This window comes from Rosa chinensis, chromosome 3 (assembly GCF_002994745.2).
Source record: "Rosa chinensis cultivar Old Blush chromosome 3, RchiOBHm-V2, whole genome shotgun sequence".
Lineage (NCBI taxonomy): Eukaryota > Viridiplantae > Streptophyta > Magnoliopsida > Rosales > Rosaceae > Rosa > Rosa chinensis.
In genome coordinates, this window is record NC_037090.1 from 19,159,487 (window position 1) to 19,176,441 (window position 16,955).

The 16,955-nt window shown below is 40.1% G+C and overlaps 1 protein-coding gene and 1 long non-coding RNA gene across 9 annotated transcripts; one reads left to right on the top strand and one right to left on the bottom strand.

Moving 5' to 3' along the window:
* Positions 1-4,599: 4,599 nt before the first annotated feature.
* LOC112192842 lies at positions 4,600-6,874 on the bottom strand. Of its 8 annotated transcripts, none has more exons than XR_005807960.1 (6): positions 6,665-6,873; positions 6,435-6,511; positions 6,253-6,328; positions 5,772-6,096; positions 5,298-5,413; positions 4,600-5,041 (listed from the first exon to the last, which is right to left on the bottom strand). It is a non-coding gene; the product is annotated as an uncharacterized LOC112192842 (long non-coding RNA). The 8 variants fall into 8 exon arrangements; XR_005807959.1 differs by having other exon boundaries at positions 6,253-6,350; XR_005807961.1 differs by having other exon boundaries at positions 6,253-6,358.
* A 1,281-nt stretch (positions 6,875-8,155) lies between these two features.
* LOC112194244 (pistil-specific extensin-like protein) lies at positions 8,156-8,731 on the top strand. The gene has a single exon (XM_024334490.1). The coding sequence runs from the start codon at positions 8,156-8,158 to the stop codon at positions 8,729-8,731; it is 576 nt and encodes a 191-aa protein (XP_024190258.1).
* The last annotated feature ends 8,224 nt before the right edge of the window (positions 8,732-16,955 follow it).

Genomic DNA, 16,955 nt, shown 5'->3' on the forward strand with positions numbered 1-16,955 from the left:
GGGGAATTGGAGCAGTATTATCCCAAGAGGGACACCCCGTGGCTTACATGATTAAGGCTTTGGCACAAAGACATCTTGCCTTATCAGTGTATGATAAGGAGATGCTGGCAGCAGTATCCGCTGTCCAACATTGGAGGCCATATCTGTTAGGTCACCATTTCAAAATATACACAGACCATAAAACCATTGAGCATTTTTTGGGCCAAAGAATCACCACTCCTGCGCAGCAGAAATGGCTACTCAAACTTATGGGATATGACTATTCCATCCTATACAAGGCTGGGAAGAATAATGCGGCTCCTGATGCGCTGTCTAGAGAGGGCATGTTAGCCACTTTGGGGGTGTCCACACCTGTTCATACCTATGTAGAGGAAATTCAAAAAGCTTGCAAGGCGGATCCCACAACATCCGAGATTATACAGTTGCAGTCTGACCTTAATAGTTGCAAGCACTATACCATGCTGAACTCTCAACTCCTCTATAAAGGTAAAGTTTTTGTTCCTAATTCGGGTGGTTGGAGGCAAAGGGTGATGGCTGAATTCCATGATGGCCTTAGTGGGGGTCATGCAGGCAGCTCAAGAACTTATGAAAGGTTAAAAAAGAACTTTGCTTGGTCAGGAATACAAAAGGATGTGAAGAGATTTGTTGCAGCTTGTGAGGTTTGTCAACGAAATCATTATGAGACGCGCCTACCTCCCGGCTTATTGCAGCCTTTAGCTATACCAGACAAGGCTTGGAGTGTCCTATCCATGGATTTTATAGAAGGGCTGCCTAAGTCAGATGGTAACTCAGTCATTTGGGTAGTCATTGATAAACTCACAAAGTTTGCCCATTTCATTCCATTAAAGCACCCATTCACAGTTGCCACCCTCGCTCAAGTGTTTGTCCAGGAAGTCTTTAGATTACATGGTATGCCAGAAGCCATCATTTCTGACAGAGATCCCATTTTTTTGAGCTTATTTTGGGAGGCCTTCTTCAATCTGCAGGGTACCAAGCTTAGAAAATCTTCTGCCTACCATCCCCAGACGGATGGGCAAACTGAAAATTTGAATAGAACCTTGGAACAATATCTGCGTTGTGTTGCAGGTGACAAGCCACACACTTGGGTGCAGGCACTTCCCTGGGCAGAGTGGTGGTACAATACCGCTCACCATGCCTCCCTCAAAATGACTCCCTTCAAGGCTTTGTATGGCTATGATCCACCCATGGTCACACCCTACATTTCTGGTTCAACTTCAGTGGCTGAAGTGGATGCTCAATTAAAAGAAAGAGATGAGATGTTGGCCACCATCAAGAGAAACCTCCTGCAAGCTCAAAGTAGAATGAAAGGCTACTATGATAAGAAACATACAGAGAGAGAATTCCAGGTGGGAGATTGGGTTTATCTCAAGCTGCAGCCGTATAGACAACAATCTGTCAATGGTAATGCCTTTCATAAACTGGCGGCCAAGTACTATGGCCCTTTTCAAATCATTGCACGAATAGGAACAGTGGCCTACAAATTACAGCTACCAGATTCAGCCAAAATCCATAATGTCTTTCACGTATCTTTGCTTAAGAAGAAAGTGGGCACTTCAGTACTTGTTGAGCCTCATCTTCCCAATGTGAAGGATATTTCGATTGTGCGGTGGACTCCTGAGAAAGTTCTACAAACTAGAATGGTGAAACGCAAGGGAGAAGCAGCAACCCAGTGGCTTATTCATTGGTTGGGCACTTCACCTGATGAGGCCACCTGGGAATTCGCTCATGAGATTCTGCAAAGGTACCCCAATTTCCAATTTTGATAGCTCAAACTTGAGGACAAGTTTTTATTGGAGAGGGCTGCAATGTTATGAGTCACGGGCAAATCCATCCTATTGAAGCTGGGGATCAAGGAAACTCACCGTTTTGATTAGTTACTTAAATGGGGGAGCAGCTACTTTTGGTCGTCAGCATGGCTTGCACGTGGGCAAGGTTAATTAGCTAGTAATTAATAAATGTTCATGTACGAATTTCCTGTTAGGGTTTCTGTTCAGTTTTGACTTGGATGATCGACACATGTCAATCATTCGGATATCTACTGGTTGTATAAATAGTCTCTATTAGGTTTTGAGCCGTAATGAATGAATAGCCATTTTCTTTGCTTTCTGTTTTAATTTCCTTTTCTCTCTTCAGTATCCATTTGAGTTGGGGTAAGACCCTATCAGAGAGAGAGAGAGTGTGAGAGGAAAAAAAAAAAAAGCAACTGGTTCTTGATGACACATATCACCTAACAATGGCTACCAAACGGTCACTTTTTTACACGCGATATGATCTAATTGAGCTAATAATCCAATGGATGAAGAAATACAGTCGCCTCTTCCAAGTCCAAGACAAAGGCTTACATGCATTTGAATCAAAGCCTAAGAATCTTAATGACCCAGTTCACCCAAAAAGATTTGACAGAAAAGTTATTTGGCACATCGACTACCTCTAACCTCTTAGGTAACCAGGCAGATTACTTTTGTATGCGTTCCTTTACAAAACTTTGGCCTTCAAAACTTTGACCAGCAATCTCCACATGAACACAACGCATCTGCGAAAAGGTGAAACCAAGTATTATCCCTAACAATTATCTTTCTTCCAACAACCAAGGAGACACAACCAAGGAAACGTACTTGATTGCAGAATGGCAATCCAAGCACACCCTTATATTTGTCTTCACAATGATTGGCTTCCCGGCAGGCATACTTATCAATGCGAATGCAATTGCAATCCTCCCACTATGATGGTGAAGAAGCTCTACCTTTGAATTGTCGTCCATATCATGTAGAACAAGATCTGTATTTGGAACATGTCCAGCTTTCTTGATCTGATCAAGAAGACTATCAAGTGTCTCATATATTTCTTTCTTCTGAGGATGAGACCAATCTTCGGCTCCAAACACGTGTGTTTTGTTTCCAACATCAACCCAACTATAACCAGGCAATTTTTTCATGCTGCTGTCTCTCATCATCTTCCTCACACTTCTGAAATCTTCCCATTTTTGCTCCTTTGCATGTAAAGTTGAAAGAAAAACATGTGCTCCACTATTCTCAGGTTCAAGCTGTATCAATTTCTCCGCTGCCAGTTTGCCCCTCTCTTTATCTCCATGAATCTTGCAAGCACCAAGAAAAGATCACCACCCAAAAGCATTTGGCTGCATTGGCATGCTGTTAATGAATTCTTTGGCCTCTTCAAGCCTTCCAGCCCAGCCAAGTAAATCAATAACGCAAAAGTAATGTCCAGCTCTAGGTACCATGCCATATGTTTTCTCTACAGAGTAAAAGTACTTTAAACCTTCCTCTACCAATCCAGAATGGCTACAACCTGTAAAAAGACTGATAAATGTTATTGCATTTGGTTTCACTCCTGCCAGGACCATTGTACTAAAAGTTTTCAAGGCGTCATTTCCTAAGCCATGAACGGCAAATACACGTAACAACGAATTTCATGCAACTTCAGTCGGGGTGGCTACCTCGTCAAACACTTGTATTGAGTGATCAAGCAACCCGCACTTTCCATACATTTCAACAAGAACAGAAGACAAAAAATTGTCTCTATCAAAATTAAACTTGACCACCTGACCATGAAGTTGGAATGTTGGATCCCATGTTCAAATGCAGCTTGGTTGGCACAAGCCTTGATCAAGCTAGAGAAAGTGAGCTAATTAGGCTCAGCTCCCCTTCTCTGTAAGTCAACAAACACACTAAAAGCCTTCTCGATTTCATCCATCTCAACATAACCATTGATCACAGAGGAATACGACACAATATTTCTGCACTCAGGGTCAACCCGAAACACATTTAAAGCACTCACCATATCACCTGATTTCGAGTACATATCAACCAGAGCATTTCCCACAGCAACCTCTACTTCCAATCCGAACTTCACAACCGTCGAATGAACACGCTTTCCAAACTGACAAGCCTTCAGTGCAGAAGAAGCACTCAATGCACTAGAAACAACATATTTATCTACACCAATCCCATCATTGATCATCCTCTGATAACTCAGTAAAGTTGCCTCAAAATCCCCACTCTTTGCATACCCATCAATCATCGAAGTCCACGACACAGCATCCTTACTCGGCATTTCCTCGAAAACTTTATAAGCCTCAACCATGAACCCACATTTCGAATACATATCTGCCAAGCTACTACCCACAAACAGCTCACAAGCCAAGCCCAATTTCAAAGCAAGAGAATGCAGCTGCCCCCCATCTCAACCGACCCAAGAACCACCACTACTAGAAAAACAGGTACTTTCACACGGATGGATTCTGTGTGAATACATTGAAATACACACAGAAATCTGTGTGTATGGGCAGTTTCACACAGTACAGTCACAAATTCACAATTTGTATGTGTTGCGAGCGTTGCTAAATCATTTTCACACGGAAAGCTTATCCGTGTGAGCTATATTAGGTGGGTCCCGTATGAATCCCAATTATATTAACTTCCAAATTTACAAACATTTAATTACACTGTAGCATCAATGTTTCACACAGATGATATAACTGTGGGTTTCTTTCCAAAAAAATTAAAAAAAAATTCTATTAAAAAAAGTTATACAACAGAAAGTTTAAAGATACAACCCATCTTCAAAAGCTTAATTATATTCTTCAATATATACAATGGCAACTGCCGCACTAGATTAATAACTCCTAGAAATTTTTAGACAAAAACATACATAATCTAGAAGTCATTAAACCAGGACCAAAACAACAAAAACATGATTAAGTTAAGAGCAACAAACATCATGATGAAGTTAAAGAGTAGCAAACATGGCTGAGCAAATCATGTCCTTGGCATTTCCATCAAGTCTTGCATTTTTTTCATGTTCTCCATCATCTGTAGTTGATCAACTTTTATCTTATCCAACTCTGCCTCACGTTGTTTTTCTCTCTCAGCAAATTCATTCATTTCCCTTGCAAATTCAATTCTCAATCTTTCAACCTCCATCAATGCTCTTGCATACACACTTTTTTGTTCCTCCACAGCAGCCCTTAGTTCCTCCACCTCTTTTGAAATCCCTTTGTTTTCTGTATGGATAAAAGGAACATCAGCCCATTTATATATCCCATTCCCATTCCTCTAACTCAGTTCCTCCTCTCAACACCAAACACGTCAGCATATATATCTTCTACAACCTTAGGGGTTATTTCTATGTTTTGGTTAGCTTTCTCTGCTTCTTTTTGTTCAAAGATAAGCTACAACCATTGAATACAAACAATCATATTAAGCTGCAGCAATTTCAATTATAATGCAAATATTTGTAGTCAAATTTATAGTACTAACCACAGCTTGTGTTGATGCTTCATCAATGTACTTTGTTTTAGATCCCCCTTCTTTAGGTGGGTTATCTTGAATCTCTCTTTACGGTTAGGCGGTGCATCCTTTTTGTTTTCTAGTTGCTGCCAAAATCAGTACTAGTTAAAAATAGGGTGTTGGTGCAATTAATGCAGATAGTTTATTATATAATTAACCACACATATACATATAGAAATATATAATAAACTGGTTTTACAACTGAAAAATTTAGAAGTATGAAATCAATTAGATATATCCTACATATGAACCAAGCAAATATGATAAGAAACATCAGTCCAACCATATTAATCCTCTATAGAGGGTTGCAATTCCCATATGCAGTTGAAGTAACACTGATCAATCTAACCTCCTAACAAATAATACTATACTAGAAGCAAGTCTTCACCCGCAATACACATTATATACTGATGGATTAAAAGTGAAATAAAAAAGTAAACTCACCCATTTATAAATTTTTGCTGCATAAGTCATTGTTCCAGTAGTATGGCTCATCTTCTTTTGTTTCCTATTTCTGACATTAATTGCAGCTTTTTCCTATACGCAAGCACAAGTATGAATAAATCAATGACATCAATTGTTGTTGAACAAATTTCATTAATAAATCAATGACATCAATGGATCCATTTCCTCTATTGTCCTTCATGGTGATTCCGGATCTTCAGTCTTTCAAATTGTCTCAACAGGTTCTATGAAATAGGAAACTCAACAAAACTTGCGCAACTTCTTGATCAAAGCCATGGGCTTGAGCTTCAGACTCCTCTGGAACCTATCAACAACATAAAATTCAAACCAGCAACCCCATCAAAAAAAGTTCTCAGATCCACAAATAATAGATCTTACTCCCATAGATATACAATAAAGAAATAGAAAAAAAGGAAGAAAATTACAAAGAATAACAAAGAGAGGAAATTGAAATCCATACCTTACCTGCAGAGGATTTACAGATTTGGCATCTTGAATTTTACCCGCTGTGCAATGCTGTTTGACTTTCAAATTTCCTATGCATAAAAAATACCCAATCTGAAACCCTAACCCCCAATTATATCAGAATCATATAACGAAATTACCTAAAAAAATATACAAATTTACCCAAAAATCAGAAACCTTGCCAAGGAAGAGAAGGCGGTCTTGAGATTCTTCACGTCAGGGCAAAATCTCACCTCAGATCCACAAGTTTCGGTCTACAAAACAAATTTCTCGTCAGGCCAACCCCATCAGAAAAATTCTCAGATCCACAAATAATAGATCTTACACCCATAGATCTACAATAAGGAATCACAAAAATAGCAAGAAAATTACATAGAATAACAAAGACAATGGTAGAGAGAAATAACCAAAAATCAGATGTAAAGCTTAGTGCTTTATAGATAGATCTGGAGAGAGAGAGAGAGAGAGAGAGAGGTGGGTGGTTCTGACTTCTGACTTGAGAGACCAGAAAAACTTGAATGAAGAGATTAGAATGACTTAGACGACCCTGTTGGAATTTTGCAGAAAGCTATTGATAAGATTTCACACGGATATCTGTGTGAAACTGGAATAGTGAGCCAAATAAAATTACACTACTAAAATTATGTACTTAAATTTTTTCTTTCAGTTTATTTTGATATAAAACTCACACGGATGGTCGTGTCAATTCTAAATATTAACATTTGTTTTTTTTTTTTCAGTTACATAAATATTAACACCATTCATATATAATTATGTTTACTAGAATCTTAATATTCATAATTTTAACACAGATATCCGTGTGAAGAAATATTTCACACGGAAAACCGTGTGAATTTTTAATTTACCTCCAACAAATTTACAAAATTCTCTGAATTTTACTTTATTTGACACGGACTCCGTGTGTAAACTGACTTGAAAAATATTGGGTCCCAGTTTGAACCTTATGTGGCCACAATAGTCTGTGTGAAAAATGTATACACACGGATTTCCGTGTGTACTATAACACTTTATACACGGATAATTGTCCGTGTGAAGCTCTGTGACAATATCATCCGTGTGAAAGGACCTATTTTTCTAGTAGTGCACACAAGCTCTGATGACACTTGCAAATGCAAACTGGGTCGGGCTCTCCCCAGCACTTCTCATCTGGGAAAATGCCTTGAAGCTCTCCGAGAACCTCAAGTTCTGAGAAAACCCAGTGACCATTGCAGTCTAGGAAACCAAGTTTCGGTGAGGCATTTGGTCGAAAACCTTGAGGGCATGATCGACGTCCCCGCATTTGGAGTACATGTTGAGGAGGTGGTTGGTGAGGAAAATGCATAGTGGGTAATGAGTGCGTAGGAGGTGAGCGTGGAGCTCTTTGCCTTTGTTTTTTTTTTTTTTTTGGGAAGAAAAGAATCCATTAATAACTAACAAAATTACAAAGCATTGAAATAACCGATTGTGGTATCAACACCACGACACATATTCCTACCAAGATCCCTAGTTATGGGTCTGTCACTAATAGTAACATCCATGAACCGAAAAGGTCCAACCCCTAACCAATTTTTCCGCCTATCACCCCAGGCTACAAAGTACGATAACCAATCCCGAGCGTCACGATACGACCTCGTCACCAACATCCAGACGAACCAATCCACACTCTTCCACACCGTGTCCATAAACCGCCAGACCACGTGCAAGGGAAATCCACCTTTCCGTTGAAAACCAACCAGCATCGAAATTATAACATATTGTTCCCAGGAGTAACACCATATAGATGGCTCCACAACATGACCAGAACCTCCAAACCCTAGCTCAAAAGAGTAGGGACGATTTATTCGACCTAACCAAAAACCTGAAACTAAAACCCTAATAAAAAACTAAAAGAAACTACCATGATTGACCATCCCTTCACGCACCAGACCAAAGCTATGACAAACACCTTCCCTCTCTCCAATTTGACAGCCGGTAGACCACCGCCACAACTCTTGCCCTTCGACTCACCACCTAGAGGTACCCATTCAACACTGCAAGCCACACCGATTCACCTGCCTGTCGTCGGCCTGATCCAGATCTGGAAACACATCCACTCCAATCCAAACCACCGACAAACAAGAATGGAATCGCCGAGCACTTCCACCTCGGAACGAAATCGCTCCACCAATTTGTGCCCTTCCTCCCGGGAGCCCGAACCCACTGCTGCAAACATCACTGAGCGACCCACCTCCAAGCAGAGATCAGCGCCATACGATCCATGGCAAGCCGCTGCCACGATCTGGCCTCTGACCCCTTGCTCCAAGCCAGCGCCGCCGCCGAAATCCTTCTCCCCACCTGCGCCACTGCCTGAGAGTAGAGAAGAAGCATGCCACGCCCCGACCACCGCAAAGAAGACAAAATCGAAGGTCCCAAGACCCCCATCTCCCGTCCGACAACACCTGCCATTCGTCGCTGAGGCGGGAAGCCCCGATTGACGAGGAGGCGCCGCCGGATGAGCGACCACTGCTCCTTCACTCTTTCCAAACCCTAGTTTTCTCTCCTGTTTTCTCGGTGCGAAAGTAACTTTTGCTCTTTGCCTTTGTTTAGCTGCTTGGTTTTTACGTAGGTTTGGATGACTTGTGCCAAAGTGGTGGACTCCGCTTTCAGAATTTGGCCACCAAAAAGGCCCAAGGGTTGAAAACTCATAAAGAAAGGGGTTGCAAATGAAATTTTCTGGGAAGCTTTACTTTTCTGCATGAAAATGGAATCATCAATTGTGCCGCATAAGCAAATAAATCGAACTATATTCTTCTGTAGTACTTTTAAAATTTACGGGATCCATTTTTTAGAACCGAAGACCGACAAATTGCATGGAGTTGTAAAAAGTAATTGAGATTAAATTAAATCGATAGCATGTAACTTTTAGTTAGTACTTAAAAAAAGCGACATGATCTGAATTAAATCACAAGAATATAACTATCGTAGTTATATTACTTTTAGATGTGTGTTGAAGAATGTTGACATTTAGTGTGTCTTGTCAAACTATTATAAGTTCTATAGTTGTAATAGGAGAGAAGGTTATAGAATTCCTAGTCCTATTCGAAATAGTTTTCCTTGTATCACAAGATTATGTACTTTATAATTCCTATATATAGGGCTCCTATTATCAATGAATACAACACAATTCTCTCTACAATCTCTTTGCATACTTTATTCTTAAACACGTTATCAGCACGAGCCCTAAAAAAAAAACCAAAACCCAAAAATCGAAAAAAAATCCTCACCGGTTAGCCTCGCTGCACCTAGCCCACGCTAGCCTCGCTCGCTATCATTACCTGCGCGCCCGCGTGCCAGCGCGCTGTAACATCCCGACCTCGAAACCTTCTCTCTCTCTCTCTTTGCTCCCTCCATCCTCTATAGGTAGTTAGTCAGGAATTGGGTAGCCATCCAAAACAAAATGGATGGGTCTTCTTCTCACTTTTAACTTTTATTCCCCCCCCCCCCCCCCCCCCCCCCTAAAGTTTCTCTTCTGGTTAAGAGATTTTGAGAGAGTTGTAGAGAATTCTAGAGGGCTGGTGTCTCTTTTTTCAATAGATCTCCTCCTTTCCTCTTCTCTTCCCCCGAACTCTCTCCCTCCTTCTAGATTTGCTATATGGTAGCAAGATATAATACCACGTGTAGGCTTAGAGACCAAATATTTGTTATATGAAGATACAATTCATTTAAATTTCTTTGGATACCCATTGCTAAATCAATAGTAGTCAATTTCTTCGTTTACTAGAAATAACTAATTTCATATTCAATTCTTTTATTCACTTTTCAAATCTGTTAAGATAATAAGAAAATATTTATTTCATTTTCTCGTGGTCTCCTGGTCCTTCTTATTTGAGAGAGATATACTTTGTCAATAATTACTTATTATTAAACAATTATGTCCGTAAAGATTATTTATTTCTAAAGTGTCTCGGGTATTACACGCGCCCTGTCGGCTAGCCTCACTAGCGTCTGTCCTACGCTGCAAGCCAGTGCGTTTGCTGCCCGTGCAGCTCCTTGTTGCCCCCTGCAACGTTCGCAAGCCCTGCTTGCCTTCTGCTCTCGCGCGTATCTGCTAACCAGCTCGGCCAACTCTCTCGGCCTCACATCATCCTGCAGCCCTCGGCCCAGCTTCCAGCAACGTCTCGGCCAACTACTAGCAAACTTCTAACTGCATCCGGCCGCACCTAGCACCATCCGGCCAAGTTTCCTAGCAGCCTCGAAACAACCCTAGCTCACATCAAGCTTCTACATCTTCAAGAAACAAGGTTTTGAAGCTCCAAATTTGAACAAGTAAATTTTAAGATTAAAGTTCCTACTTTCTGCAATTTACTTTCTTCTTCTTTTTCTCGGGGACTTGCAACCTCCCTTCTTCTACATCCCACCTTTCTATAACGTGGGTTCGATTGTCTAAAAGCATAATCGTGGGGATTCACGCTATAAACGAACTAAGAGCGTCTGTAAGCATCGATTTTTGACCATACAAACATCATAGTTTCGGTCTAATCCAAAGATTCTTGGAAATCAATTTCTTGGTAGCATTAAGGCTCGGAAATCTTATATTAGTTATCGTGGTAGCATTGTCTCCGAAACTAATTCGTTCTTGTTTCACCTTTTTCAGGATGTCAAACTCGAACAGACTCGATTTTGTTCCATTGGATTGTGCTGGCAAAAGATACTTAATATGGGCTCAGGATGTTGAGCTCCACCTTGTTGCCCGTGATTTACTGCATACAATCCAAGTGCTCTGTCCTAAAAGAGCCACTCCAGACCCTCAAACTGAGATCAACAATTCTAGTACACTTGCCCTAATGATCCGTCACATGGATAGGGACCTCAGGTTTGAGTTCATGAATGAGGATAGCGTTATAAAGCTATGGCAAGCATTTCGTGAACGTTATGGCAACGTTCGTGACTCAATCCTTTCGAATTTAGAAGCAGAATGGAATGATCTTCGCTTCTCTGACTTTGATACAGTAATGCAATTTTATTCGGAAGCTCTCTGCATCAAAGCAATGATGCACTTATGTGGAAAGACGATCACAGAACAACAATTGATGTGGTACAATCGTCTAAGTGACTACTTGATTGGGAAGGGATCGATATATTAATAATGAAATATGCCCATTCGTGTTCATTAAAAGAACAAGTTTCAGATTTGTAATCGTAGTAGTTTATGTTGATGACATGAACCTAATTGGAACTCTAGATGAGTTAAAGGAAACTGCTAAATACTTGAAATCCAAATTTGAGAAGAAAGATCTTGGGAAAACATGGTTTTATCTTGGATTAGAACTCGAGCACCGTAATGATGGGATCTTGATCCATCAGTCTGCATATACTCAGAAAATTCTAAGGGGCTTCAATGAAGATAAAGTGAAGCTTGTGAGTACTCCCATGATTGTCCGTAGTCTTGAGCTCGAAAAGGATCCGTTTCGTCCAAAGGATGAGGACGAGGATTTATTAGAGGCTGAAGTGCCATATCTAAGTGCAATAGGCGCATTATTGTACTTAGCTCAATACACAAGACCAGACATCTCATTCTCAGTGAACTTGTTAACTAGACATAGCTCTGCGCCAACACGCCGCCATTGGATTGGTGTAAAAACAATCTTTCGATACTTAAAAAGTACGATTGATATGAGCTTGTTTTATCCCTATAGAGAGAAAAGGAAAGAGGGAAGTTTGGGATCAGACCCCATAACGCAAAACGCCACCGTCCATGGTGGCTGGCGTCACCCTCCTCCTCTCCATCAAAACGACAGTGATGTTTTGATGGGTTTTGCTGATGCAGTGTATCTCTCTGATCCTCACAAAGGTCGCTCCCAAATAGGTTATGTTTTTACCATGGGAAGCACTGCAATATCTTGGAGGTCTACAAAACAGACCTTTGTTGCTACTTCCTCAAATCATACAGAGATTATTGCTCTACATGAAGCCGTACGTGAATGTATATGGCTAAGGTCTATAATCAGACATATTCGAGGAAATTGCTGTTTGAAGTCTACCACAGATGAACCTATATGCATTTATGAGGATAATGTCGCTTGTATTGAGCAAATAAAGTTAGGTTTCATCAAGGGCGACAACACCAAGCATATATCGCCTAAGTTCTTTTATAATCAGCAACAACAATCACTTCTAAAGATTGAAGTGAATCAAATCCGATCAGAGGATAATGTAGCAGACTTATTCATAAAGTCGTTACCAAAATCCACCTTCGAGAAACATGTGAAGAGCATCGGATGGAGAAAGTTATCCGAACTCTCATGATTGTAGCAATCAGGGGGAGATGTCGACATCAGGAGGAGGTATGATGTCTACATGTTCGATCTCGAAGAGTGAAGGACGTGTTGTACTCTTTTTCTCTTCCTCGAGGTTGTTTTTCTCCCACAAAGTTTTTATTACTCAAGCAAGGTTTTTAACGAGGCAACGATCAAAGCGTCATCACCAAGTTTGAGCGGCACAAAGGGGATTCTTGAAGAATGTTGACATTTAGTGTGCCTTGTCAAACTATGATAAGTTCTATAGTTGTAATAGGAGAGAAGGTTCCAGAATTCCTAGCCCTATTTGGAATAGTTTTCCTTTTATCACAAGATTATGTACTTTGTAATCCCTATATATAGGGCTCCTATTATCAATGAATACAACACAATTCTCTTTACAATCTCTTTGCATACTTTATTCTTAAACAATGTGATTGATTTTTATTAGTTTTGGTTTTAGTTTCTATTATAGGCTTTCAAACTATTATCTTGACAATCTATGAAAATTACTTTGGGTGTGGAGATTGTGGGAAAACATGAAAGTTGCTTAGGACTTCCTACTTATGTGGGCCATAGCAAGACAAAGCATTTTGCTTTTATTAAGGCAAGTTTGAGTAAGAAGCTTGAAGGTTGGCGAGGCAAGTTGCTCAGTGGTGGTGGGTCGATGGGAAGGACTTGTTGATTAGGAAGGTGGCTCAGGCGCTGCCTTCCTATTCCATGAGTTGCTTTCTTCTTACTAAAGGATTTTGTGCTGCTCTACATCAAATGTGTGCCAAATTTTAGTGGGACAGCAAGCAGGATAATAGAAAAATTCATTAATTGGATGTCTCTCGTCTTCGTAGGCCCAAGGAGCAGGGGTATGAGTTTCAGAGACTTATATGCTCACAATCTAGCTTTACTAGCGAAATAGGGTTGGCGTTTGTTACGCTTCCCAAATTCTCTGCTAGTTAGACTCTACAAAACTCGATACTTTCCTTCTGGTGATTTTTGGTCAGCTAGGATCTCAAGTTTTGTTTCTATGTCGATGAGGGGTGTCAGATGGCAGGTGGGTGATAGTACTTCTATCCGGGTTTGGTACGACCCTTGGATACCTCGGCCTTCTTTTTTTCGTCCACTATTTCGGCCGGATACTCCTGTGACTCTAGTTAGTGATTTAATTTCTGATTCTTGTTGGGATACTAAGCTTATTAATAATATTTTTAATCATGCTGATGGGGATTTGATATTAGCTATTCCCTTGAGTTCAAGGTCAGTTCTAGATAGGCTTATTTGGCATTTTGATGCTAAAGGACTTTTTACCACTAAAACTGCTTATGTCCTTTAATTGGGTGCATTCTCCTGCTTCTGCTTCTAGTAATGATTCTGTTACTGTTAATGTCTAAAAGTCCCGCGGTAGCTGGATCTTAGTTAACGCTGATCCGGTGGGCGGATCGACACTTTCGTTGTTCTTGTTGCTCCCGTCACCTGTCAAGTAAAATACAACGGGCGTTAGAGGGAGACCGCGCCGGGCGGTCTTCAACTCTCCGATGCCTAAGTTAGTCAATGTATTTATGTTGACAAAGTAACAGTAGGTAAGTATTGAATGCGTAATTAATGAAGAGAGAGGAGAGAACCTTTTATAGGTGAGGAAAAGGCTGATCTTGTCTTCGTTTTCGATGTGGGACTGATATGCTTCAGTTCCCAGTTTCAGAAGCTTCTGATGCCATCTTGGCGTGGCGCGTGGCGGCGCGTCGGTGGTGATCTGGAGGTGATCCGACGCTGAGGCTGTAGCCCGCCTGGCGGTGTGTCTACGTGTCATTCCTTTAGTTGGAATTAGTACCCTTGGTGGTACAATGAGCGTGGCCCATTATAGCTAATTATGTTTGCAAATGTACATGTATGTACAGTTACATTGCTTTGGAAACGATTATGGGGAGCTAAAGTTCCAGGTAAGGTTAAAGTGCATACTTGGAGATTTTGTTCTTCTATTCTGCCCACTATTTCCCAGCTTCTTAAAAAGCATGTTTATATTGAGGATGGTTGCGCTTTATGTAACAATGCGGATGAGTCTGTTGAGCATGTTAGTCGAGATTGTCCCTTTCTTATGGGTGTATTCTATGTCGGTGCTTGGGCTTGGGAGGCATTTTTGCTAGCCATTATGAGGTTTCATGCTTAGATTGGTTGCAGTTATGTTCTGACCAAGGATTAAAATATATGTATCCACATATCTATCGAAACTTTAAAAAAGAGATATATCAGAAATACTTGGGAAAATATATCTTTTTTAAAAGAGTCAATTTATTGGAATTACATATAAATACATATAAATATCAACTTCATCTACATCCAAAGAGAGACTCTAGGTGGTTGAAAAATCGTTTGCTAGTCTATGAAAGTGCAATAATCAGACCAAGACATATGATCCATATAGTACGAATTGTAATGATGAACATGATAGTTATAGATCTCTTTACAGTTGCCGAATGTTTCCTTTATAAGGGGATAATAAGGATGAATCCATATATGGTTCCTTTAGCAAAGTCACTTGGCCTTATTTGAATAATTGAGCCTTTATCTTCTTTCCATTGTTCAACTAGAGACTACGTAGAGTCACAGACTACATAGTACCAAATGATTCATATAATTGCACCACATTTTTTTACACTCTTGTGCGGATCATAACCTAATAGTCTGTTCTATTTATCTGAAACTTTAATATAATTGAGACCAATATAGCCACAATATAGCCAACTCATGAAGTGAATGATGAGTTACTTTTTGAAATTGCTTCATCATGAATTCCCCTTGTCCTGATTCGTCTTTAGGGATTTTTTCCTCACCTAGATTCCACTCCTTACTTGGATTTCCCTCGAAGGGAATACTCCTCACCCAAATTCGCTTTGAGAAGATCTCTCCTCACCCCTATTCGCTTTGAGAAGATCTCTCCTCACACAACTTTGCATTTAGAGAATTATTTCTCACCTAGAATCGCCTTGATGGTATTTCTCCTCACCCAGGTTCACCTTGAGGAGAGTTCTCTTCACACAGATTTGCATTTAGAGAATTATTTAGTTTTTTCCTCTTCTTTTTTTTTCATCAGATTTTATAGATATTTCTTCATTTTATTGGGGATATATCCTCAATATCTAATATATCGGGGATATTTGACGATGTCGGAGAAATTTCACAGAAACGGTAGAAGATAAGATATTAACTCTTTAAGATACACCGGGCCCTCGAAAAAAAGAGATATCAGGTGATATATCGGAAATATCGCAGATATTTCAATCTTTAGTTCTGACTCCCTTTCTGAAGATTTATTTTCTCTTCTCTTATTGGGAATCTGGTCTATTTGGAAAGAAAGGAATAAGAGGGTTTGGCAAGATAAATGGTCTTCTCCTGAGCAGGTGAGGCATGGTATTTATTCTCAACAGTTACTTTTCAAATCTGTTGGGCTGAGTCAGAGGCTGGCTAGGAATAGGGTACTAAAACCTTGGTCTCCTCCTCCAGTTGGTTGGTTGAAACTTGAAAGCTAATACTAATGGTACTTTTGATAAGAATTTTGTTCTGGCAATATCGAGGTGATAGTGAGGGACTCTGATGGATTGATTAATTGTTGGTGGTTGTTGCTGCAAAGTTAATAGGATTTTGTCACGGGCAATGGTGGAAGCTCTAACTGCTAGAAGGGCTTGTCAACTTGCTATGAGTAATAACTTGTCTCTTATTATGTTTGGGTCTGATTGTCAGAAATCGGTGAGGGATATTATGTCTCAGGAGGAGGATGCTTCAGGATATGGAGGTGTTGTGGAGGATATTATCTTTATTCATGGTTCTTTATCTGGGTCCTCTTTTACATGTTTATATATAGTGAGTCTAATTTTGCTGGTCATATGTTGGCCAAATTGGCTCTTAATTCTAATTTTGATGTTTCTTGGAGTGGTCAGATTCCCTCTAGCATTAGCAATTATGTTGTACCCATTGTATGAATTAAGTCTAGTTGCTACCCATTGTATGAATTAAGTTCATCAATAAAAACTTGTCAGAAGTTGTCAGAAGTTGGCTATATTGTGGAGGATTGCAAGACTTATCTGAGCTCTATTCTTTCAACTAGAGTACAGTCTATATATCATGAAGCGAATGGTGTTGCACATAGATTGACGCACCTCGCTAGTCTATCGTATTTAGATGAGTATTGGCTAGAGGAGGCTCCTGTTATTATTTAGGACGCACTCTATGAGGATTCTTGTACTACTACTCGAGGTGAAGGTTATATGTTCCCCTCGTTGTACAATGGTTCTCCTATTATTAATAATATCCGGGCGTGGGGTTGAGCCTCCCAGTTAGGCAAAAAAAAAAAAGTCTATTGTCCTGATTCTTTGAGGAGTAATTTTCTATTGTGAGTGATTTTACTCTCTCTTTTTTTTTTTTCAAAGCATGTTGA